The sequence below is a fragment of the Tauraco erythrolophus genome, chromosome 10, assembly GCF_009769465.1.
Source record: "Tauraco erythrolophus isolate bTauEry1 chromosome 10, bTauEry1.pri, whole genome shotgun sequence".
Taxonomy (NCBI): domain Eukaryota; kingdom Metazoa; phylum Chordata; class Aves; order Musophagiformes; family Musophagidae; genus Tauraco; species Tauraco erythrolophus.
The window spans coordinates 16,664,315-16,684,820 of record NC_141474.1 but is presented as its reverse complement, the minus strand read 5'-3'; the positions used below and the strand labels follow the sequence as shown (position 1 = coordinate 16,684,820).

At 38.7% G+C, this 20,506-nt stretch overlaps 1 protein-coding gene across 1 annotated transcript in view; it reads right to left on the bottom strand.

The window, feature by feature from the left end:
- Positions 1-20,506, bottom strand: part of BCAR3 (BCAR3 adaptor protein, NSP family member) — a 52,070-nt gene that overhangs the window by 19,942 nt on the left and 11,622 nt on the right. Inside the window, exon 2 of the mRNA XM_086617120.1 lies at positions 16,723-16,762. Within this exon, the coding sequence (XP_086473246.1) occupies positions 16,723-16,762 (40 nt within the window). The remainder of the gene's footprint in view (positions 1-16,722; positions 16,763-20,506) is intronic.

Genomic DNA, 20,506 nt, shown 5'->3' with positions numbered 1-20,506 from the left:
TATTTACGGATCATTTGATATTTCATTACAATTGTTAATTACTATTAAAACTAAGAATTAATCTCAATTACACAAACTGATTTTGCTTGAAGTTGTATGTTTTCACAAATTCAGTAAGACGACAACTTAGGCTCAGTTGTTCATACTATCTTAAGTACTCTGGCATTGCACAGAACACACATAATTTGCTCCCCAGGTGCTGGCCTTACTTGATTTGACCACTAGCTGTTTCTGTACCTACAGCCACTTTCTCTTCAATAAAAGCACTCCAGTTTCCTACCATCAGAACTTCTTAAAATAGCAGTTCATCAGATTCAACTAATGCTACATCTGCATGCTGGAACACATGCATTCAAATCTATTTTAAATGCTCCAAATCTCTTTAAATAGAACCTTATTTTTGAAAGAGCCCAGCTGTAATTTGTTTCTACATAAAAGGTTTTATTTTTTACCCTCCATACAGCAAACATTCTTAATGCTTCAGTTTCTCTAGAGACTCTATGGATTAGACCAAATGGAAAGTTGCCATGACAACACCACCATTATTTTAGGTATTAGAAATTCATGCCAAGTTAAACAAAGGGCATGCATGGTCAAGAACAATGGTTTTATAACTGTTCTGACAGCCAACAATAAAACCCAATATAATTTTTAAAGTTTTCGAACAGAAGAGTTAAACCTTATGCTTAAAATTAGAATGAAAATTAAAATTAAGTACAGTAACAGGAGAGCACCTTTAGCTCTCTGTTCTGATGATAACCTCTGACATTCATGCCAGTGAGAAAGAAAAGAGACTGATCAGAGTCACTTTTTCAGTGCGCCCAAAAGACTGAGTCCCACATCCCACTTTCAGAAATGGACACTTAAAAGACTAAATCACTAGAGGAAAAAGAAGGGGGGGGCAGCTGTTCCCAACTTTTAAGTGCTTCCATCAAAGTTTGAAAGCCAACAGTACAGAAGATAGCAACCTTCACATCCTTCCTCATTGCAAGTGCTCCAGAAAAGCTATACACATTACAGTGACTTACAGAAATGACAATCTGTTATTCAAAGAAAAATTCAAGCATAAATCTTAAATAAAAATACTTAAAAGTGAAAGTGTAGCTCACAGATCCTCAAAAGTAGTTAGATATCCAGTTAGATGCTCCATCTGATTACAGTTCAATTCCCAAGTCACTTAGACACTTCTCTAAGTGTGGCTCCAAATGTTTATAAAGCCTTTTTCTTTGCATATAGCGCATACAAAACATTTTTACATAAAGTGAAAGATGTCCCTGCCCATGGCAGGAGGGTTGGACTAGATGGTCTTTAAAGGTTCCTTCCAACCCAAACCATTCTATATGATTTTGTGCGTTTTGTAATTTAAAAAGTTCTAAAACATAAGGACAAGTCCAGAATTCTCTGAAGTGTTTAAAGAAACTGAGCTCCTGAGCACAATTGTCTATGTTTTTGGCAAGCAGGTGAAAAAGTTAGGAAAGCAAGTGGTCTGATCATTTAAATTCTGAAAGCTTTACACTTTGCTAAAATTCTCTTCAGCAATTCCCAAACCAGGGCGTTTTTAACTTATTGCCTAAATATAAAGACAGTCAGCTTCAAGCCCATAATACTGGAAGTTGTTTAAGCTTCTCTCTTAGACAATGGTGAATTCTAAAGATGTTCGTTCTTTAAAACAGAAACACACTGTACCCGACCATCATATACAAACACTTCTGAACAAAAACTAAAAGCATTACTGACTAGCACACTGTGTATTTACTGTTACTGAAAAACGGCACCTACCTTGACTCTGATAATAGACTTACGATGATAAAAGCAACAAAATGCTGCAATCAGCATTTGAAAAGCATTATAATCCTTTGGCATTTTCAGTTCTGCAGTTTGTGGTTCCTCAAGACTGAAGATAAACAGTCACTGTTAGCAGTTTTCAGAGGTCTAAAAAGCTCTTTACTATCACCAGTGCCTGCCAGAGCTGCTACACCCCACTACTCACATATCAGTCCGGGACACTTTCCACAGCTGAAGCTGATACTATCAATTCGGTGGCCACTGGCATGCTTGCTTCCAGCATGCCATATAGAGAGTGCCAGAATCCTCATGTGATCTGCTTCACTCACCAGTGAAATCTTAGCTCTTCTATCTTGGTATCCCCTGGCTCAGAGATGTATTTAAGCCAGCAGCTCAAGGCAAACTTCTTGTCTTGATGAGATACAGTACCTGACTGTCTCCCTGTGCTGATAAAGGCTTAATCACTTGCTCCGCCTCAATCATGCTATGTCTCTATTTGCATCATTAATAATATACACATGAAACAGATAAAAGAAAAAAATGAAGAGGAAAAGCAGTTGATTACTGTTTGACAATTGTTACTCCTCATACTCAAATAAGAATTACATCCTTACAGCTTAGGTAACCAAGGAAAATGATAAATCTGTTTATTTTTAATTAAGAAGCTTCTGGCAAACAGTCCTTGGGAAAAACAGGAAGAAACCAACACTGTCAGCATGGTCAGTATCAGTGGGACGACCAAGGTACCTTTAGTATTTAATGCTGTCAGTGGACAGCGTTAGCTTGGTCATAGTCCCATGGGATTGTGCAAACTGCTAGAGAAAGAAAGGACTGAATCCAAAAACACCTCTGATTTGGCAAAGTAAAAATAAACACTAAAACAAATAAACAAAAAAAGCACCAGTTTTATTTATGCCTGTGATTCTGTTCTCTTGGACAGCATAGTCCAAAGCTTACTTACCAGTAAACCGCTCACCAGCAAAGAACCTGTTCTACATACGTCAAGACCTTCTCAAACAAAGGCAAAAAACGCAAATAACTTGGCTAATTATAACAGCTGTCAGAAACAAGACCTCATCTCCATAGCAGCCCAATTAACAGACTTGGTGAAAGGAAACAAAATGCACTGGATTGAGGGGCACAAGAAAGCCTGTAACATTTAAAGAGAAACTTCAAAGAGATCAATCATTTCTAACTTGGTCGGTACCAAAAAGTCTAGAAGTCACAGATATTTTAGACCTCAGATTAGGAATAAGTTATTCTCAAGGGGTCATTAAAAGGAAGAGTTACTTGTCTTTTTCTTCAACACCACATACATTCCATAATTAGCAGGGCACATATATTAAATAGTTACTGACATCCTCAGATATTACTTGCAAGGCAATACTTCTTACCTAATAATACAGTACTTCCTTCGCACATTAGCTGAACAATGTGAAGTGTCCTCAGTGCCTGCATCAAGCAATGGGACTTGGCACATAAACCAAGCATCAGCATTGAGCAAAGAGACGTAAAATGTGCACTGTCTTTCAAGGCAAATGGAATGGAGAGCCCATCCAAAAAGAAAAGGAAATCTCAGTCTTGATAACAAGGAAAAGGAAACATGATGCGTAAAGGTCTCTTAACTTGTTTGACCACCTAAGGTTTGCTTGTATCTAGCACCAAGCTAAGGACTAAAACCAGAATGTTCATAAAGCTAGTCAGACTACTTGGCCATGTGTGCACGTTATGGCTGTGACTGTCTTGAGGAAAGGAAAACTCTGTAGGAACAAAACATCAAAGCGTTAACTCACTGAAAAGCGATTACCCTGGCAAGAAAAAGCATGACAGATTGGCTCAGAAAAGAAGCTGAAAATAATGACTCTGAAGATGGAGTCCTGCTACAGCTGGGGAGAGTAAATGCCTCTCTAAGAAGTTTATGACAAACTCAGACAATGAATGAGTACATAAAATGCTAAGAATCACAGACTCATAGAACCGTTTGAGTTGGAAGGGACCTCAAAGATCATCTAGTTCCAACCCCCCGCCATGGGCAGGGACACCTTCCACTAGACCGGGTTGCTCAAATACTCATCCAGCCTGGCCTTGAACACTTCCAGGGATGGGGCATCCACAATTTCCCTGGGCAAACCTGTTCCAGTGCCTCACCACCCTCACTGTAAAAAATTTCTTCCTTCTATCTAATCAAAATCTCCCCTCTTTCAGTTTAAAGCCATTGCCCCTGTCCTATCACTACACGTCCTTGCAGAAAGTCCTTCTCCAGCTTTCTGGATGTGAATGTGAAAAATATCCTACTTTTCTCTCTAGTCTATGCTGCAGCATATTGTAATTTACTTTAAGTTCTTTTTCCACTTTGAGGAAATCCGTAAGATTGCTTTAGCAGGTAGCCAGAGAAGATAAGATGAAAAGATACCCTGCAGAACTCCAAACACAAAAACCTCAACTGTGACTTCTTGTCTGGAGTTTTTTTGGTTCTGTGCAAAGACATCTTATCAAAGACTGTATTTTTTTAAGAATCTTCATCAAGAAGTTCTTATAACACCACCCTAATCCAATTTACAGAAGAGGAGTTGGGAAAAACAACAAAAAGGGAAATGAAACTCAAGGATGTATCAGTCAAGGCATTTCTGCTTTATAATGGTGACAAGAAAGTATTAGTATCACTGGACAATACACTAAGATTTAATTTAAAATATCATGAACAGAACAAGTAACTCAAAAACTACATCAGGTGGCAAGAGGGCTATTAGGATGACTGAGCTATTTTGGCAGCAGAAACCAACTGGTTTAGCAATGCAAAATAAGGTGGACCACTTCTTCTCTGAAAAGAAGTCAGTTCCAAACAGAGAAGAGTCCTTTATAGGGTAAAAAAACCTAAAAGGACAAGAATTATTAGGACCTAGCAATAAGTAAACCTACACTGGAATGTAGACAGAGGTTCTCGATCATCACCAAGAATAAAACTCCTCAACTTTCCAAAAACTTGAGGGTTGGAGTGGCAGTTCTAATAGAGTTCAATATGACACATTTTATAAAAAGAAAAAAACCAACACCCACGTCCCCATAGTAGCATGATACGGCACTTGTGACAATAGAGAGGATGCAGTATCCTTTATGTACTCGTGTTTTCCTACTTTGTCAAGCTCTTGACTGCAAATTCAACCATTATTGTGGTTCACTAGCAAACATTTGCGTATTTCCTCACGCTTCGATAACTTTACGGGTACATTCATGTCTTACAGAAATACCTATTAGTTTTGCAACTCCTTGTATGACTCGTTTACCCAGGAATACTTAATGGTATAGTTCTACTGGTCTGGTTTGAATGATATAATTCTCATGTTTCCTTCCCCTGAAACAAGTAGTAAAAACACAAGGGAGGCAGAGAATGAAGTTTCTGCATATGAATCATCTTCCTAAACCTTTTCAACAGGACCTAGATTCACTCTGTAGTCTTTTCCCTTCTGAGAGCAAAGGGACATAATGGGTATATCTTCCACAGATTCCCTGCATTGTAGGCACAAACTTCTCCCTTCAATGGGAATAGCACAGCTTAATCTGGAAAGCAAATTTGGCCTAATACGTATTCAATGTAGGCGTGTCTATGTTTCATTTGAAAGGCTTGTTACTAAGCAGCAGTGAAAGTTTAAGGGTTATATCCACAGCTCAACATGAACAGCAGGGCATAAATTACAACTGGTAATTGCCAGCTCCTTATTTCCAGCCTGTAATGGAGTAAGTAAAGAATCAAAAATTATGTATGCTGTGAGAATGACAGAAATAATGAACCTTAAAAAATAATACTGCACAATAACATACAGCAGCTGCTGACACTTTTTATCAACAGTATAACTGGCAGGAAAGAGAGTTCTATTTAGATAGTAAACTTAATTTATTTTAAAACAAAACTAATGCAATTTTTGTTTTAATTAAAGGTTAACGTGACTTCTGCACATACAGTTCAATGAACGGATGACACATTCTTAAGAGTTAGAACTAGAACCTTTGCCTGACACTGTGATACAACAGTATGAAAATTAAGACTACTGGAAGTATAGTGTGATAGCTCCTGCACTGTGGGCTATCATGAAGCTGTTTTCAGCCAGCATGATGGAGAACAGCCTTCAGGCTGCTGCAAATTACACTTCATACATAGATAAGATTTACACTTGTAAATATTGACTCAGAAAAACAAAGGATGGTTTAGCCACATTTTCACTCTCCCGTCCTGCGACTTTTTGCTAGTCCTTTGACTCTGCACATGAGAATAAACCATCTGTTTCTTGCACCTTAGAAACATGAAATACAGTCTTTTTGCCAAGTCAATCTACTGATGTATTTCTAATGCTCTCCAGCATCAACAGATCAATCATCAGCTTCATTTTTTTGCTTTCGAAGATCTTTGCCAAGAATCTTAAAATATCTCACAATCCCTTCATCTGTTTCTAAGGATGGCTGGCTAGAGTGATCAACTCTATGATTAACTATTGATAACTATGTTTATTAAGAAAGGTTTTCTAAGTTCATAGAATTCAAGGCCACACAGTTTAAGGACACTCGATCATATATTCTGTGTTGAATTCCTAATAGTCCATCAGAAAGAGAAATTAAGGTGTCTCTACTGACCCCATCTGTGCTATAAAAAGCCGCTAGAGTTATTTAGGGTGTTATCATGACCTGCTTTAAAATACACTTAGCCAGCATTGCATGTTGGGACTGTTCCTCTGACACACCTAAACTGCATCCAGCTCCACTCACAGCGCATTGCATATGTAGGAGTTCCAAGCCTTCATACTGGATAGCATAAACCTGCTCTGGAGGAATTCTTTTAGGCTGCTTTAATTGTACAAGCTAAACAAGATAGAAGGTGGGGTAATTTCTGTAGGTGTTTGATTTCCTTTTCTCTCATCACATACACACACAAAAAATATTCTTTGGCTTCAAAGCTAAGTGTCTCAAGTAAAGCAACCAAACCACATAAAAAAAATAAATGCACAAGAACTCACAAGCAGTCTGAACTTATCAAAATAGTTTCTTGTAGATCTGTAGACTATTTTGAACGAAGTATTATTCATGTTCATGGAAGTGCTTATAAGTCACGCACAAAATTATGACTTGTGATTTCATATTACAGAGAAGTAATTTCATTCAGAGAAATAAATCAGATGAGGGAATTGGTGGCTTGCCACTGTTACTTAGTACTATATCAACATATCATTTAAGAATTTAAATCAGCCTAACAATATTCAGTGAAATACATGTAATGCTTTAGATTTCTCTCCACCAAATGAAAGTAAGCAATACAGGCGGAAAGCCAGCTGTAAATGAAAGAAGGCATGGTGTACTGTACAAGGGTCAATAAATCTGATTTGATACAGCACACAACCAATATCACTGGACTAATGACAACATATGGAATATTGATACAACTCGATTACACAGTGCATATGCACAATCTAACTATGGTTGTGAGTGCCTGTGGCTATAAAATGGCATCTGTAAGGCTGTAATAAAGTACAATATGAATAAAATTTGAAAGAAAAAAACTCAAAGAAAGGAAAGCATTTAAATATTCAGATTGTAACATTATTCATTTAATACATAAGACTTTCCCGTATAACTAGCTATTTGTTCTTTTTAATGTGTGAAAAAAAAGTCAGGAAACAGAGGACAACAACTGATAAATAATTCGTCCACGCAAATATCATCTTCACAATGTCCAATACCATTTAGTTTTAGTACTTAGTCCTTCAGAAACAGCCATCACCTCTAACAAAGTTCTGTGGGGGATGCCTTTGAATTCAGGCAGTGCTCAACTGTTTACAGCTGAATACTTTTTAAAGTGTAGAATAAGCAGAAGAAAAGGGATGACAACACTGTCAGAAGGTGTTGCTTACTTATATCTGTTCCTAACTCAACAGTACAGGTACATAAGGTTCCACCATTCCTGTGTCAATTCTTACTAGAACTGACTTTTTCATGCTCTCTTCTATAACCTCATTTCCTGCAGGCTGTTGTTGGTGCAGCTTCTGATCATAAATCAACAGATACAGCTGCAACTGTAATTACATTTGTTTGCATTGCAGAGGTGTGGTATGGGAGAGGAAGCATAATTCTTCCTCCTCTCTATCGCAGTTCCATGAGGGAAAGTCAGAAATAGGCTGCAGTTGTACAGGAATAGTGAGAAAACAGAGTTTGCATCTATTCAGTTTTCAATGCTGCTTGAATAAATTTCTTTGAAAACCTGACTCACAAAAAAAAAAAAAAACAACAGATTGGCAGCTACCAGAAATAGGCACCCAGCCTGCTTCTGAGCTTCCTAGTAGGTCCTGATTTGCACTTTAAGACATACAAATACCTTTGAAAAAATCTCATCTTTTATAATTAAAACATATAAAGTCATCTGGCAATAGGCCTGGTTTTCCTACTAGCCATCTTCCCATTAAGAAGTCATCTGCAGGTTTTATTGATCCCATCAAAAACTAGTATACATATTATTGAGCTCCATCTACTGTCTGCCAACCCATGTACAAACATGAAGCAATTTTGTAACGTCTCACCTGTCTTTCCTTCAATTTATTCCTTGGATTGGAAAAAAAAAAAAAAGAAAGAAAATATGAAAAGGCATGAATATCCTTTTGTTCAGAACTACTTCATGACTTATGTTCATATTTTCTTCCCTTTTCTGCTGACTTATCTGTCATTAGTCTAACTTCAGCTTTGCTGGACACTGTACAAGAGCCCTCTCGTATATAAAAAGAAGCCATTAACACAATTACAAACTTCAGATTTCTGTTTTTGAAAGTATCCGCAGTCCTGTCAAAGTAAAGCGTTTGTCTGTCTAAAATTTACACCAATTCCAAATATAATTCAAAGGTGAAAAAATTCCGTTATTTCACCAGGGAATGCGGAGACATTTCAAAATCAGCTATTTATCTAAAACTTCTGAATACCCTAAAATAATCCCTTTCATACAAAAGTGAGATTCTGGATGCATAGCACTTGAAAATAAAACTCACAAGTCACTTGGGCTTTGTCAGAGTTCAGTTTTTCAAGAGTCTTTACCAGCACGTACGAGTTTGAAGATGCCTCTCTCCCTCCCACATTTTCGCACAATACACTTTGATGAAGCAAAAGCAGCAAGCTCACCTCAGCTCGTATACCTCCCTTTCAGCATTTTACTAACAGAAGGATTTGAGGGCATGGAGACAAATGACCTCTGGGTGTTCTCGATAGCCCACATAACATTATACTCCCTCGTTTGTGTAGGTGCTTAGCTCCTAATAGTACTCGACATAGAGAGATCTCAAACGAACCTTCTCCTTTGGGAGCACATATTAACAGACAGCATCCCAACTGAAATGTACTAATGCTCTTTCTGCTGCCCCCTCCACAGGCCAAACTGTGTCTAAACAGTATGTCTCCAAAAAGAGGCAAGACGTACAGACACACACAATATAACAGTCTGACTCTAATCATTATCTATAAACAGAGCTTCAAGAGATCAGGAGCTTTACCTGCATGGGCTGTGTCAGCAAGGGTACCTGAAACGCTCACCAATAATCTGCCTCCCACAAGCTATATACTTACTCCCCCGTGTGGTTCATATGCTTATATACATTTAAAAAATCAACTTCAGTAAGGCGTTGCTACGAAGGAGTTAAATAAAAATATTTTCATGTCCCAGTCAGCTTCCACTATTAGTCCATCTTCAAAATTATGAAAAGGATCCAATACCATCAGTAACTACCATCTTTAAGGCATAGATCCTGTGGAACAATACTGAAAGCCCAAAATGAAAAGAAAAATAAGTATTCCGCACAAGAGAGACAGCTCAGCAACAGTTAAGATCAATACAAAAGATGGTAGACTGTCGTCAGATCTCTACCGTTATTAACGGTTTAAATATCTCGTGGAAAGAAGCAAAATTCTGTGTGGCACTCATATCTTTTTTATATATACACACCTATTCATGCATGTATGTAAAAGCCTACTGTAAGCTGTAAGAATTCCAGCTGATGCCATCACACATATAGAAAGATCTTTTTCTTCTCTTTGTGTCAATTGACACAGGTATTTGCACAAAAATTGAAAATGGAAAGAAAATCAAACTCACTTTACAAGGAGATTAAGTTTTTTGCACTTTACTACTTAGTCTCCACTCATATCTTCAGATCCTTTTCATTATGCATGGGGTTGCTCTTCACCGAGATAGATAAAATGTTTACTGCAGATGAGCTAGAAAAAATTAGGCATGGCAATATTGTAACTCAGCACTTTTCTTTCTTTCCCATAGGTACCACTTTTGTGGGAAATGTCATGTTCTTTTTTTGGCAAACGAGGCAATACAGCACCTACTGCAATGCGATGGATTGGGTCCTGGATTACACCTTGGCTTAATTCAGCAAAGGAAAGCACTGTTTGTCAGAAATGATCAGTCATTTCAACAATCACAGTATCTGAGAAGAAGATACAACAACTCTGCAATGAAAAAGGATCACAAATCAAGGCGAATCAGAATGCCTTCAAAGTAAAAACCACCCTCTTTTCCCCTCCTTTCTTTGAAAAGTAAATGCATGTCACCATTTATTACTATTTCCTTTCACTGATACTGTCATTTTGATTTGGGGATATTATCACAGAATCACAGAAAACAGTGTGTACAGCGTGCACAGAACAGTTGCCCATTCTAAGCAGAGAAGTGGCAAACATGGTAAGAACTGAGCCTGGAATAAGGCTGAAGAAGAAAATTCTACTACCGGAAACTTGACTATTACCAGAACAGGATTAAAAGTACAAGACAGGATGCAATAAGTTTGTCCAACATATTGCAACAGCCAAAAGTTGTCCCACAAGAAAGTTAAATCATGGTAACAAAAAGAAGACAGATGGATAAAAAAAATAAATATCACCTGTATGTGCAGAAAAAGATTATTTACATCACATTTTAGGAAAAACTTTCCCACAGTAAGAATGAAAAGATCGTTAGACTAATCAAGTTTAGGAGGTAGAACATATTATCTTGGGAGGCTACATAATCTCTTTTGCTAGAGGTTCTGAACAAATCTGAACATCTATTCTAACGATCTCAGCGACACTGACAAATTTCTCTAGCTGCCTCTAGGACCTACTTCTACAACTTAATAGTGGGGAGGGGGGATAATCTTCCACACACACACCCCATTCTGTGCCTCTGGAGGAAAAAGAACCAACTTCCAACAGTCATGCTACAGACTTTTTATTACTACGAAAGTTACAATGAAACTATTATGAAAAATGTGTTTTTAATAGCCATGACTTGATTAAAAAAATATACACTTACAGTGTTTTTCTCCAGCAGAGGGCAGTGTACAACCAGCAACCACCCATCAAGCCTCAACCCTGCAAATTTTCATTGTGAGACAGATGAACAATGTATTTAACATTAGATTAGTTCTAACAGGGTCTTATCTTTCTGAATTACGCAACTTGCATACAAGAGGCAACTGCTGTGAAGTGATGTTTGCGAAGCTTCAGTTCCTACTGAGTAGAGAAACATGGAAAAAAGGTAAACATCTCTGACTGAAATATCACTGACACCAATAATGATCTCTGACTTGGATGACAGAGATGTGTCAAAGTCAGCTGAATGGGCATAGTCCTTTTCTCCTTAACAAAATACATTCCATCTGATAATTCCACCTTCTGTGATGCTGTTGCCCTATCTGCAGTTGCAAAAAACGGGGGAATAAAAATAAAATGCAGCTACAGATTCAAAAACAACCTCCTGATCATTAGTGTCAGGCATTCCTCTAGCTCAGATATTTAATGTGTAACACTGTCAGACAACACAGAAACCCAACAAACTTTCTGCTCACAAGTCACAACTAGTATCGCAACAGGCAAGTCTTCACAGGAGACCAACACGCAGCAGCTCATGAACAGGTATACACTGTAGTTAGCAACTTCTCCAGTGTGGTGGCGATGTCTCTAACATATTTCTACATCTAAAAAAGGCTCCTTGCAATGACATTTCAATGTCATCAGGAAGAATCCTTTCTCAAATTGTGACTACTTGTCATGCTGACGCAGATTTTTTTCTAAACTTTCCCAAACATACGTACACATATACAAACTTCGCTTTTCATACTGTTCTTACCGTATTATCTTGTCACAGCCATTAGAATGATGAGAGTCAAACACCGACACATACATTTGACTGGCATCCACAATATTACAAATTTGTGCAATTAACTATACAAACTGTGCATCAATAAACCTCATCATCTGATCAAAGTTCCCTGAAGTTGAATTAAACCTGCAAAATATTGTCCTATCTTGCAAAGCTACAAATAATGACCAACACATTGGCATGTCAAAATTTTATTTTCAGTTGTGCTCACAAAAGCCACCATAAATGACAATAACTTCTATGACAGTTTGCTTTCTAACAAAATAAAGGGGTAAAAGTAGTGAAAAAATGAACACTATGGGGCTGAGACAAACATGAATCCTTCAGTAGGACTTCACAAGCGAATAATGTTTTTCTGCAGCTGTAGCTTCCTTAGACCAGTGACAGTTTTTTCAAGCCTGAATCTAAATATAAACTTCCCTCATGACCATGCTGAGCAGACAATTAGTCATAAATTTTGTAATTTTTCCACCAATTGATTAAAATACAACTCCAAAACCTCAGGTCATAATACTACTCATCAGCTCATCACTGATAAGTGTTTCTGTAATTATTAGCACTATTTTCACAGAAAATGCTCAAAAGGTTTCCATGAAAGGAAGAGAAATCTGGTTTTCTTTCTTTCCACCCTGATACAGCCTTAATGATTACAGCACAAACTTCTATTAAAAGATCCTAAAGTATTTACAGTACATAGGAATGGGACAGAAAGCTATCTTTACTTCACATGAATTTGATCAAAATGACTCACAAGTTCTCTGACACACTCAAAGCTGCCAGGCACTTGATCCTTTCTCCCCTGCAAGAGTCTGTTCTGTGGATGTGCAGACTCAGGGTGTGGGAAGAACCTGCTGAGACTACCAATGGATCTATTATTTGGATCATAAAACTTGTAAAAATCTCACAGAATGTACAACGTGCTATTGTGTCTGTAAATCGCTTTCATGACTTGGTTAGCAGCCTGACTCAAAGCAGTCTGGCCTGTTTTCACTTCCCCCATAAAAGGGTTTTTTGAAAGAGCCATTTAACTGTGACCATGGTTTCAGCAACACTGTGAAGACAAAAGCAGGGTTGAAGCCATACGGACACTTCAATAGTCAGACTCCAGCAAATCAGTACTTTTTTTTTTTCTTCCTTAGAAGATTTTGTATAATCAGCTCTCTATATACTGAATGAACTAATACATCAATATTCAAGATGCAGGAAACTGCCATTTGTGAGCTGTAATTTAGATTCAAGTATTCGAAACCATAGTGCATCTATAGAGAGCATTCTCTAAAAAAAGGCCTTCAGAGGATCAATTTTATAATTCGTCCTTTCTGTCTTGTATCTTGAACAGAATAAAACAGGAGAAAAACAATTTATTTTGCCTTTCCTCTGTCCAGAGTATTTCTAAATACAAGGAATTCTTTGTATTACTTTCAGTCACTAGATTCTAGCAAAGAAAGGTTTGTATAAAAAACAAATTAATACACCCAGCTTCCAAGTTTACCATCAATCTCTCTGTCCTATATAGCAATGCCTGCTTGTAGTCACTCCTGCCACAGTAAACACTATGATATTCTTTTCACTGTGAAATAGAACACACTGAATCAAAAAATAACCATTTTACTTTTCCTCAAACCTGAATGAATTCTCCATGTTCTATTTATGGCAGAGTCCAGTTCTGACAAGATGCTGATCACTCCCCAGCAGGAGCACATTCTGAAAAAGGACTGTCTTTCTTATGTGACTCACAAGAAACTCAAGTAGCATGCTCACATCACTGTAGAAACAGTGCTAATTTGCAACTGTGAAGCTGCAGCATCAGCTCTATGCCCAGCTTTCCTTTTTAAAAATACTTTTTAAATCTGGCCAGCTTAAAACTAGCTGCTTGTCTTGAAGTTGAAAGAGACTAGGTATGGCTGTTTAGCCTGATAAAGCAGATCAATTATGAACATGGCACATATTTGATCATATTGGATCTTTCAAAACAGCCAACTACGATTAGCATGTCAGGGAGCAGGAAGAGTGGGGCTGTTCCCTAAGGAAAGGTGATTCTGGAGCACAGGGTGGGCAACACGCTCACCAACAAGGTGCGAACCCACAGCAGCAAGATGGAAGCAAGCTGAACAGAGTGATGACACCAACAGGTCCTATCACAGTCCAGTGAGCCTCAGGAATGACAGGTTAACAGGCCAGGTCCAAGGTCGACCCAGGGCTTCCAACACAGCACTTCAGGAACAGGGCTAGGGGCAGGCACACCTAAGAAACAGCTCAGGCAAGGCTTGAAGGCCCCGGTCTGCACTTAAATAGAGCCCTTGCTCAGTGGGTGTGAGTGGAGGTCCTAAGAGAGGCTGGGCAGGACACTGAAGGCCAATTAGTGCCCTCAGGGCCCTGACCTAGTACACTTTGCTTGGGACTGTAACTCTTGGGTAGAATCACCAGCAGCCAGACTAGCCTAACACAACTGCAGCAACCCTGCTTGCTCAAGCTGAACGCGCACACATTGTACGTCAAACAGACTTGCGCAAACAGCAATGTTGGTATAAGCATGGTGAGATGCTACAGAAATCTATTCTTTCAGCTTTGTAAGTTGGAGGTTAGTGTTTTGCAGTTTATACCTGACTTAACACTGCTGTCATAATTTATCCAAAGAGTTGGAAAATTTATTAATATTAATAGTTATCATAACGTAAGTTAGAGAAGACAATGAATACATACTTGCCAAAACTTAAGCCAACAAAGGGGGTTCCAAGATCCTGTTGTTATGAATTCAGGCACATCTTTCACAGTCATAGTAAACTGATAACAAATTATTGATTACAGTCCTCCTTTATTTGGCATTAATGGTATTTTCTTTGTGTAAGAATACATTTCTGGAATCAGTTTTGTTAGTAACCTGGACTTCTACAGCCAAAAAATGTTTAGAGGGACTATATTTATTAGAAAGCAATTTCTGCATATTTTTCAAAGTTGTAGTTGAAGATTTCTTGTCTAGAATTCCTGTTATACTGCCATTGAACTGGGGACCAAACCCACAGTTCACTGAAGGTAAAGATACAGATAGGAAAAACTGACAGAGGAAGGAGTAAAGAAGGGGATAGTAAACCTTGTATTCTCCCTCATAAGTCTCTTTTCCCCAGGCTGTCCTCCCCAACATCAAAGTTTTAATAACTAAGCTTAGCACCACCGCTATTGACAAGAGTCCAAGACAAGCTTCTACTAGAAAAGTTGAAAAGATCAGAAACCACATTTATAATATAGAACTTGCTGCAACAAGATGAGACACACATATTGATGAATTAGCACATGAAACCTCTGCCTTCTACTTGGCCCTATTATTAAAACCGTAACGATGTACTCCATATAGCATAGCGGAAGATACACAGTAAATTAAAGAAAGTAAGTAACACATCCACCACCTCGTTGCCTTTGGCATCCCCTCTTCTACAGTACTTTTCAGAAGGCTCTTGGCCTTCTCTGTCTCTGCTGCTTTACCATATCCTGGCTTTAGGCTGGGATTGAGGCCAGGGACCTTGTTATACTGAGCTAACCGTTTAGAGTGGAACTCCAGCAGCAGTCCTCAGAGTCCTTCGGCAGCCCCTTTTCCATGGACCTTTGTGTTCTGTTCTTCGTCTTCTTCCAAACCCTAAGTCCTACCCCCACCCCAACCCTAAGCAGAAAATGCAGCAGAGGACCTCTCCACAGTTTCGGGCAAATTAATTCTCAGCACTTTCATTTGGCAATCTCCTCTTAATACTGCATCACATTGTCTTAGTTCACTTCTTTGATCAACCTGAACCCTAACCTGGGCACCTCTCCGTTTCCCTGAACTATGAACACCCATAGAAGGAAATCTAGCAGCAGAACCCAGTTGACTGGCTCTCCTCAGTCTCTTCCTCACCAGAACTCGAACTGGAAGCAGAAATTCAGGCTGTCCACACGAATACCTACAGAAATATCCTACATTCAAGGATAACCTGTGTTTATCAGACACTTTTCAGAAGATTACGGTCTTCTAAAAGACAGGGAACAAAGCCCAACAATGAAAGAAGTCCATTGTTGAGAGACATGACATACAAGCCAGATTCTTCCAAGGTTCTGAGAAATAATACTCACTTAAATGAAATATGTTGAAAGGTACTAATTCAGTGAAAATTACAGCACTGCAAGAGACTCCCAGTACGGAATCACATCCTTAAGGCTTCTTCCACAGTTTCTATATTGCCAATCCAGGACTGATTTTTGAATAAAATTTATGAATGTTCCAGAGTATATTTTATTTACTCTAACAAAATACACATTTACTTTTTTTTCAGCACTCCCATCTTGTATAAAAGGAAAACAGAATTCACAATTTTGCCAGGATTCCAGTTGCTTTTTGGACCAGAAGTGAATTTTTAACTGTAATGTTAGTAAGTACATTGCTAAAACCATAAACCTAAATCTGACATTTTTATGATTTTTTCAGATGTATTCCTCTATTTTTCCAGAAATGCGTAAGCAAGAAATATAGATTCTTTTAATTTGTCAACAAAGGTGAGAACAGAGGAAGTCACCATTTAACTGAAAAGAGGCCCCAATATAAAAACGCAACCTACCAAATCACAATGCCCACAAGCCTTTCACTGAAGCATTCAGAAAATAGTCAGACATACATAATTAGCTCTTCTGTAGCAAAAGATAGACAGAAGCACTATTTAACTACAAATGACCGGAAATGCTCTGGCAGTGCTGGTTATATACCAAATAAAATGTTTCGAAGGTAAGAAATGGTAGCTTACCTTAACATATTCCAAAGTAGGATCCAGAATATTGTGATCTCTGTGAGAACATTGGGCGAGGAGGGAGGAAGAAAGGACACAAAAACAAATAAACAAACAAAAGGTGAGTCCAAATATAGCCTCGTAGTGAAGAGATGCATTCATATGAGCAATAGGCTACTAGGTCATGTTACAATCCTCATTAAAAACTGTGTGTTATTGGTAGATGGCCTATGTTATCTAACTTTTAACAAATACATAAATGATTTCTTCTAGAAGGTCAAATAGTAGAGCCACTAGTAATCAATTTGGGAAATAAAGTTAGTTATACAGTTTTAAGTAGAGTAAAAACAATCTTGAAATTTCAACAGTTGGCTGAAAATACTTACATACCAGCTAAAACATTTGAAATAAATTTAAGAGAGCTCTCCCAATGGCTTCTGAATTTTTTTCTTTGATTGTATGTTTTCCTATTTAAGCTACTGCTAGCATTGAGAAGGCATTGCTAACATAAGAAAATAGAAAGTAAACCACTCACTTTATTATATAAGCAAAGCAAAAAAATCAGATTTGCAATAGTAGAATGTTTTATTTTACATTTGGAAAAATAAATACGGTTCTTGCACTCTTTTAAAAAGTTCTCAAAATTATCATAATTTCAACACTACCTTTATTTGAAAGCCAGATAACCAAGTCATTGCCCAATTTTAAAACAAAAGATCTCTTTGCAGTTTTTCTATACATACAGAAGGTAAAGGGCACAGAAGCCTAAGTGAAACACCCTGTGATCAATTACAACTCTTTCCATAAATAGCAATAAATATATTTTTTAAAAGTTTTTGTATATTTGTTTTTGTTTGAGAACTAGCAAGTTAACAGTTTGCAGTACATGACTGGATGCTTTCTACAGAACCCGGGATGACATATATGGTGCTGCCTTAAATACAAACATGTAACTGTCACAATGAAAACTTACAGAGGGATCAGGAGCTTGTTACAGCAACCAAGTTTGCCACACAGACAACATATGCCCCATAAATTTAGAAACAGAATCCTGTTTGGTGGAAGTTCAACAAGGCCAAGTGCAAGGTCCTGCACATGGGTCAGGGGAATCCCAAGCACAAGTCAGACTGGGCAGAGAATGGATTGAGAGAAGCCCTGAGGAGGACTTGAGGGTGTTGGTTACTGAGAAGCTCAAAATAAGCCAGCAACGTGCACCTGCAGCCCAGAAAGCCAACCGTATCCTGGGCTGCATCCAAAGAAGTGTGGCCAGCAGGTTGAGGGAGGTGATTCTCCCCCTCTGCTCTGCTCTCATGAGACTCCATCTGGAGTACAGCATTCAGCTTTGGGGCCTACAACATAAGAAGGATATGGAGCTGTTGGAGCGAGTCCAGAGGAGGGCCACAAAAACCATCAGAATGCTGGCGCACCTCTCCTGTGAAGACAGGCTGAGAGAGTTGAAGTTGTTCTGCCTGGAGAAGGTTCCAGGGAGACCTTCTAGCAGCCTTCCAGTACATAAAGGGGGCCTAAAGGAAAGCTGGAGAGGGACTTTTTACAAGGGCATGTAGTGACAGGACAAGAGGCAACAGGTTTAAACTGAAAGAGAGCAGATTTAGATTAGATGTAAGAAAGAAAATTTTTTACAATGAGGGTGGTGAAACACTGGAACAGGTTGCCCAAGGAAGTTGTGGATGCCTCATCCCTGAAAGTGTTCAAGGCCAGGTTGGATGAGGCTTTGAGCAACCTTGTCTAGTGGCAGAGGGGGTTGGAACTAGATGATCTTTAAGATACCATTCTATGACAAGTTGTTACAATGATGTAACACTGGAAACCTAATAAGCAGCTTCAGTTAGGCAGAAATTTGGTCACTGGAAACAGCCAGCCCAGAATACAGTCTCTAAATTCCCTGTGTTGTTTTGAATGTAATTGTATATCACCTGAAAGTAAATTGTTATTTTATACTCAGTTTTTAGTCTGGTTCTTTGACAGCTTTTAATCCAGAATACCTTTGCAAAGGCAAAACAGAGCCTTCTCATTTCTTAGCCCTGATCATAAACGACAGTGCTGAGCTGTTCATGCTGTATCATGGTTTACTGTTTCACATCATCCCAATATTTACCAAAGGTCAAGTTCCATTCCCATCTTAGTTTGAAAAAATAACAACGATGCCAAATTCAACGGAAGTAGAATTTGGACCATTTGAAACTTTTTCCTAGCCAATATACAAAGAAGGGGCAGCTTGGCAACTGTATGCACAAAACATGTACAAGCATAACAGAGAAAACAAGAGGTGAAGCACAAAGGGGGGAAAAAAAAAGAGAAAGGAAGTCTCCAGAAAGGAGGAGGTTTTCTTTCTCAATGCTTCGTGATTTGACTGGGAGAAAAATCCCACTCTTAATCAGATCAGCAGAGTCACTTAAGCATGGCTGAACTGTTCTCACATTCAAACGATCTGTGGGAAGTTGTGCCAGTAGCAAATGCTTCTGAAAAATTCTGCAGTTTAGTTCTTCACTTGCCTGTGGAATCTTTCAGGACAAAGGACCTACCAGTACTGCATATGCAACACACTCCAAAAGAATGCACCTGAGCAATAAGACCAACAACCAGTTTACTTGCTTACATCAGCATTGAGCAAGTTTTTTTATGGTCTGCAAACTCGACTCCTGCAGACTAGCCTTGCTACAGATTCCACTGCTCCCACCATCAGGTACAAGACAAGAGATCTTTAGAACAGATCAAGCCAAAGCAAAATGAAAGAGGCAGAAAAGCTTTAAGACACAACAATCTATTTACTACTATATAAAGCACACAAACCAGGAGAGGGAGGGGGGGAAAAAGCAACCTACATTTACTTCACCATCCACACAATAGAAGTGCTTTGAAAATTTTAGCTTTATGAAATAGATGGTGTAACAAATCTCTTTGCAAGTACTTGTGCTGGTTTTGGTTGGAATTGAGTTAATTTTCTTCACAGAAGCTAGAATAGCACTATGTTTTGTGTTTGTGCTGAAAACAGTGTAGATAATACAGGGATGTTTTTGTTACCGCTGAGCAGTGCTTACACAGTGTCAAGGCCTTCCTGCTCCTCACCCCACCCCACCAGTGAGCAGTCTGGGGGTGCACAAGAAGTTGGGAGGGGACACAGCTGGGAGAGCTGAGCCCAACTGACCACAGGGATATTCCATATCATATGATGTCACGCTCAGCATAAAAAGCTGGGGGAGAAGAAGGAAGGGGGGGACGTTGAGAGCGATGGCATTTGTTTTCCAGGTAACTTCCATGTGCGATGAAGCCCTGCTTTCCTGGAGATGGCTGAACGCCTGCCTGTTGATGGGAAGTAGCAAATGAATTCCTTGTTTTGCTTTGCTTTGCTTGCGTGCGCGGCTTTTGCATTCCCTGTTAAACTATCTTTATCTCAACCCATGAGTTTTCTCACTTCTACTCTTCCAATTCTCTCCCCCACCCCACCGGGAGGAAGTGATCAAGCAGCTGGGTGGTATTGAGTTGCCAGCTGAGGATACCACGATAGCACTATAACGTTTAACCTGGTAGGCTGTTACACAACAAAACGTAGGAAACCCTGCAATTCACCACAAGCCTGGGTTATACATAAAGGTCTTTATGTTGTAGCCCTTTTCACTTCAGATACCTTTCTCCTATCAGATCCACCCCTCTCTCTCCTCATTTCCCTTGTTGCCTGTCTTCATCTTTGCGCTATTTTTTCGAAGTTATTTTCAATGGTAACTTTCACTGACGTGCTGTAACTAATAGTAAAGATTAACTACTGCATTTTCCCGTCTTTCGA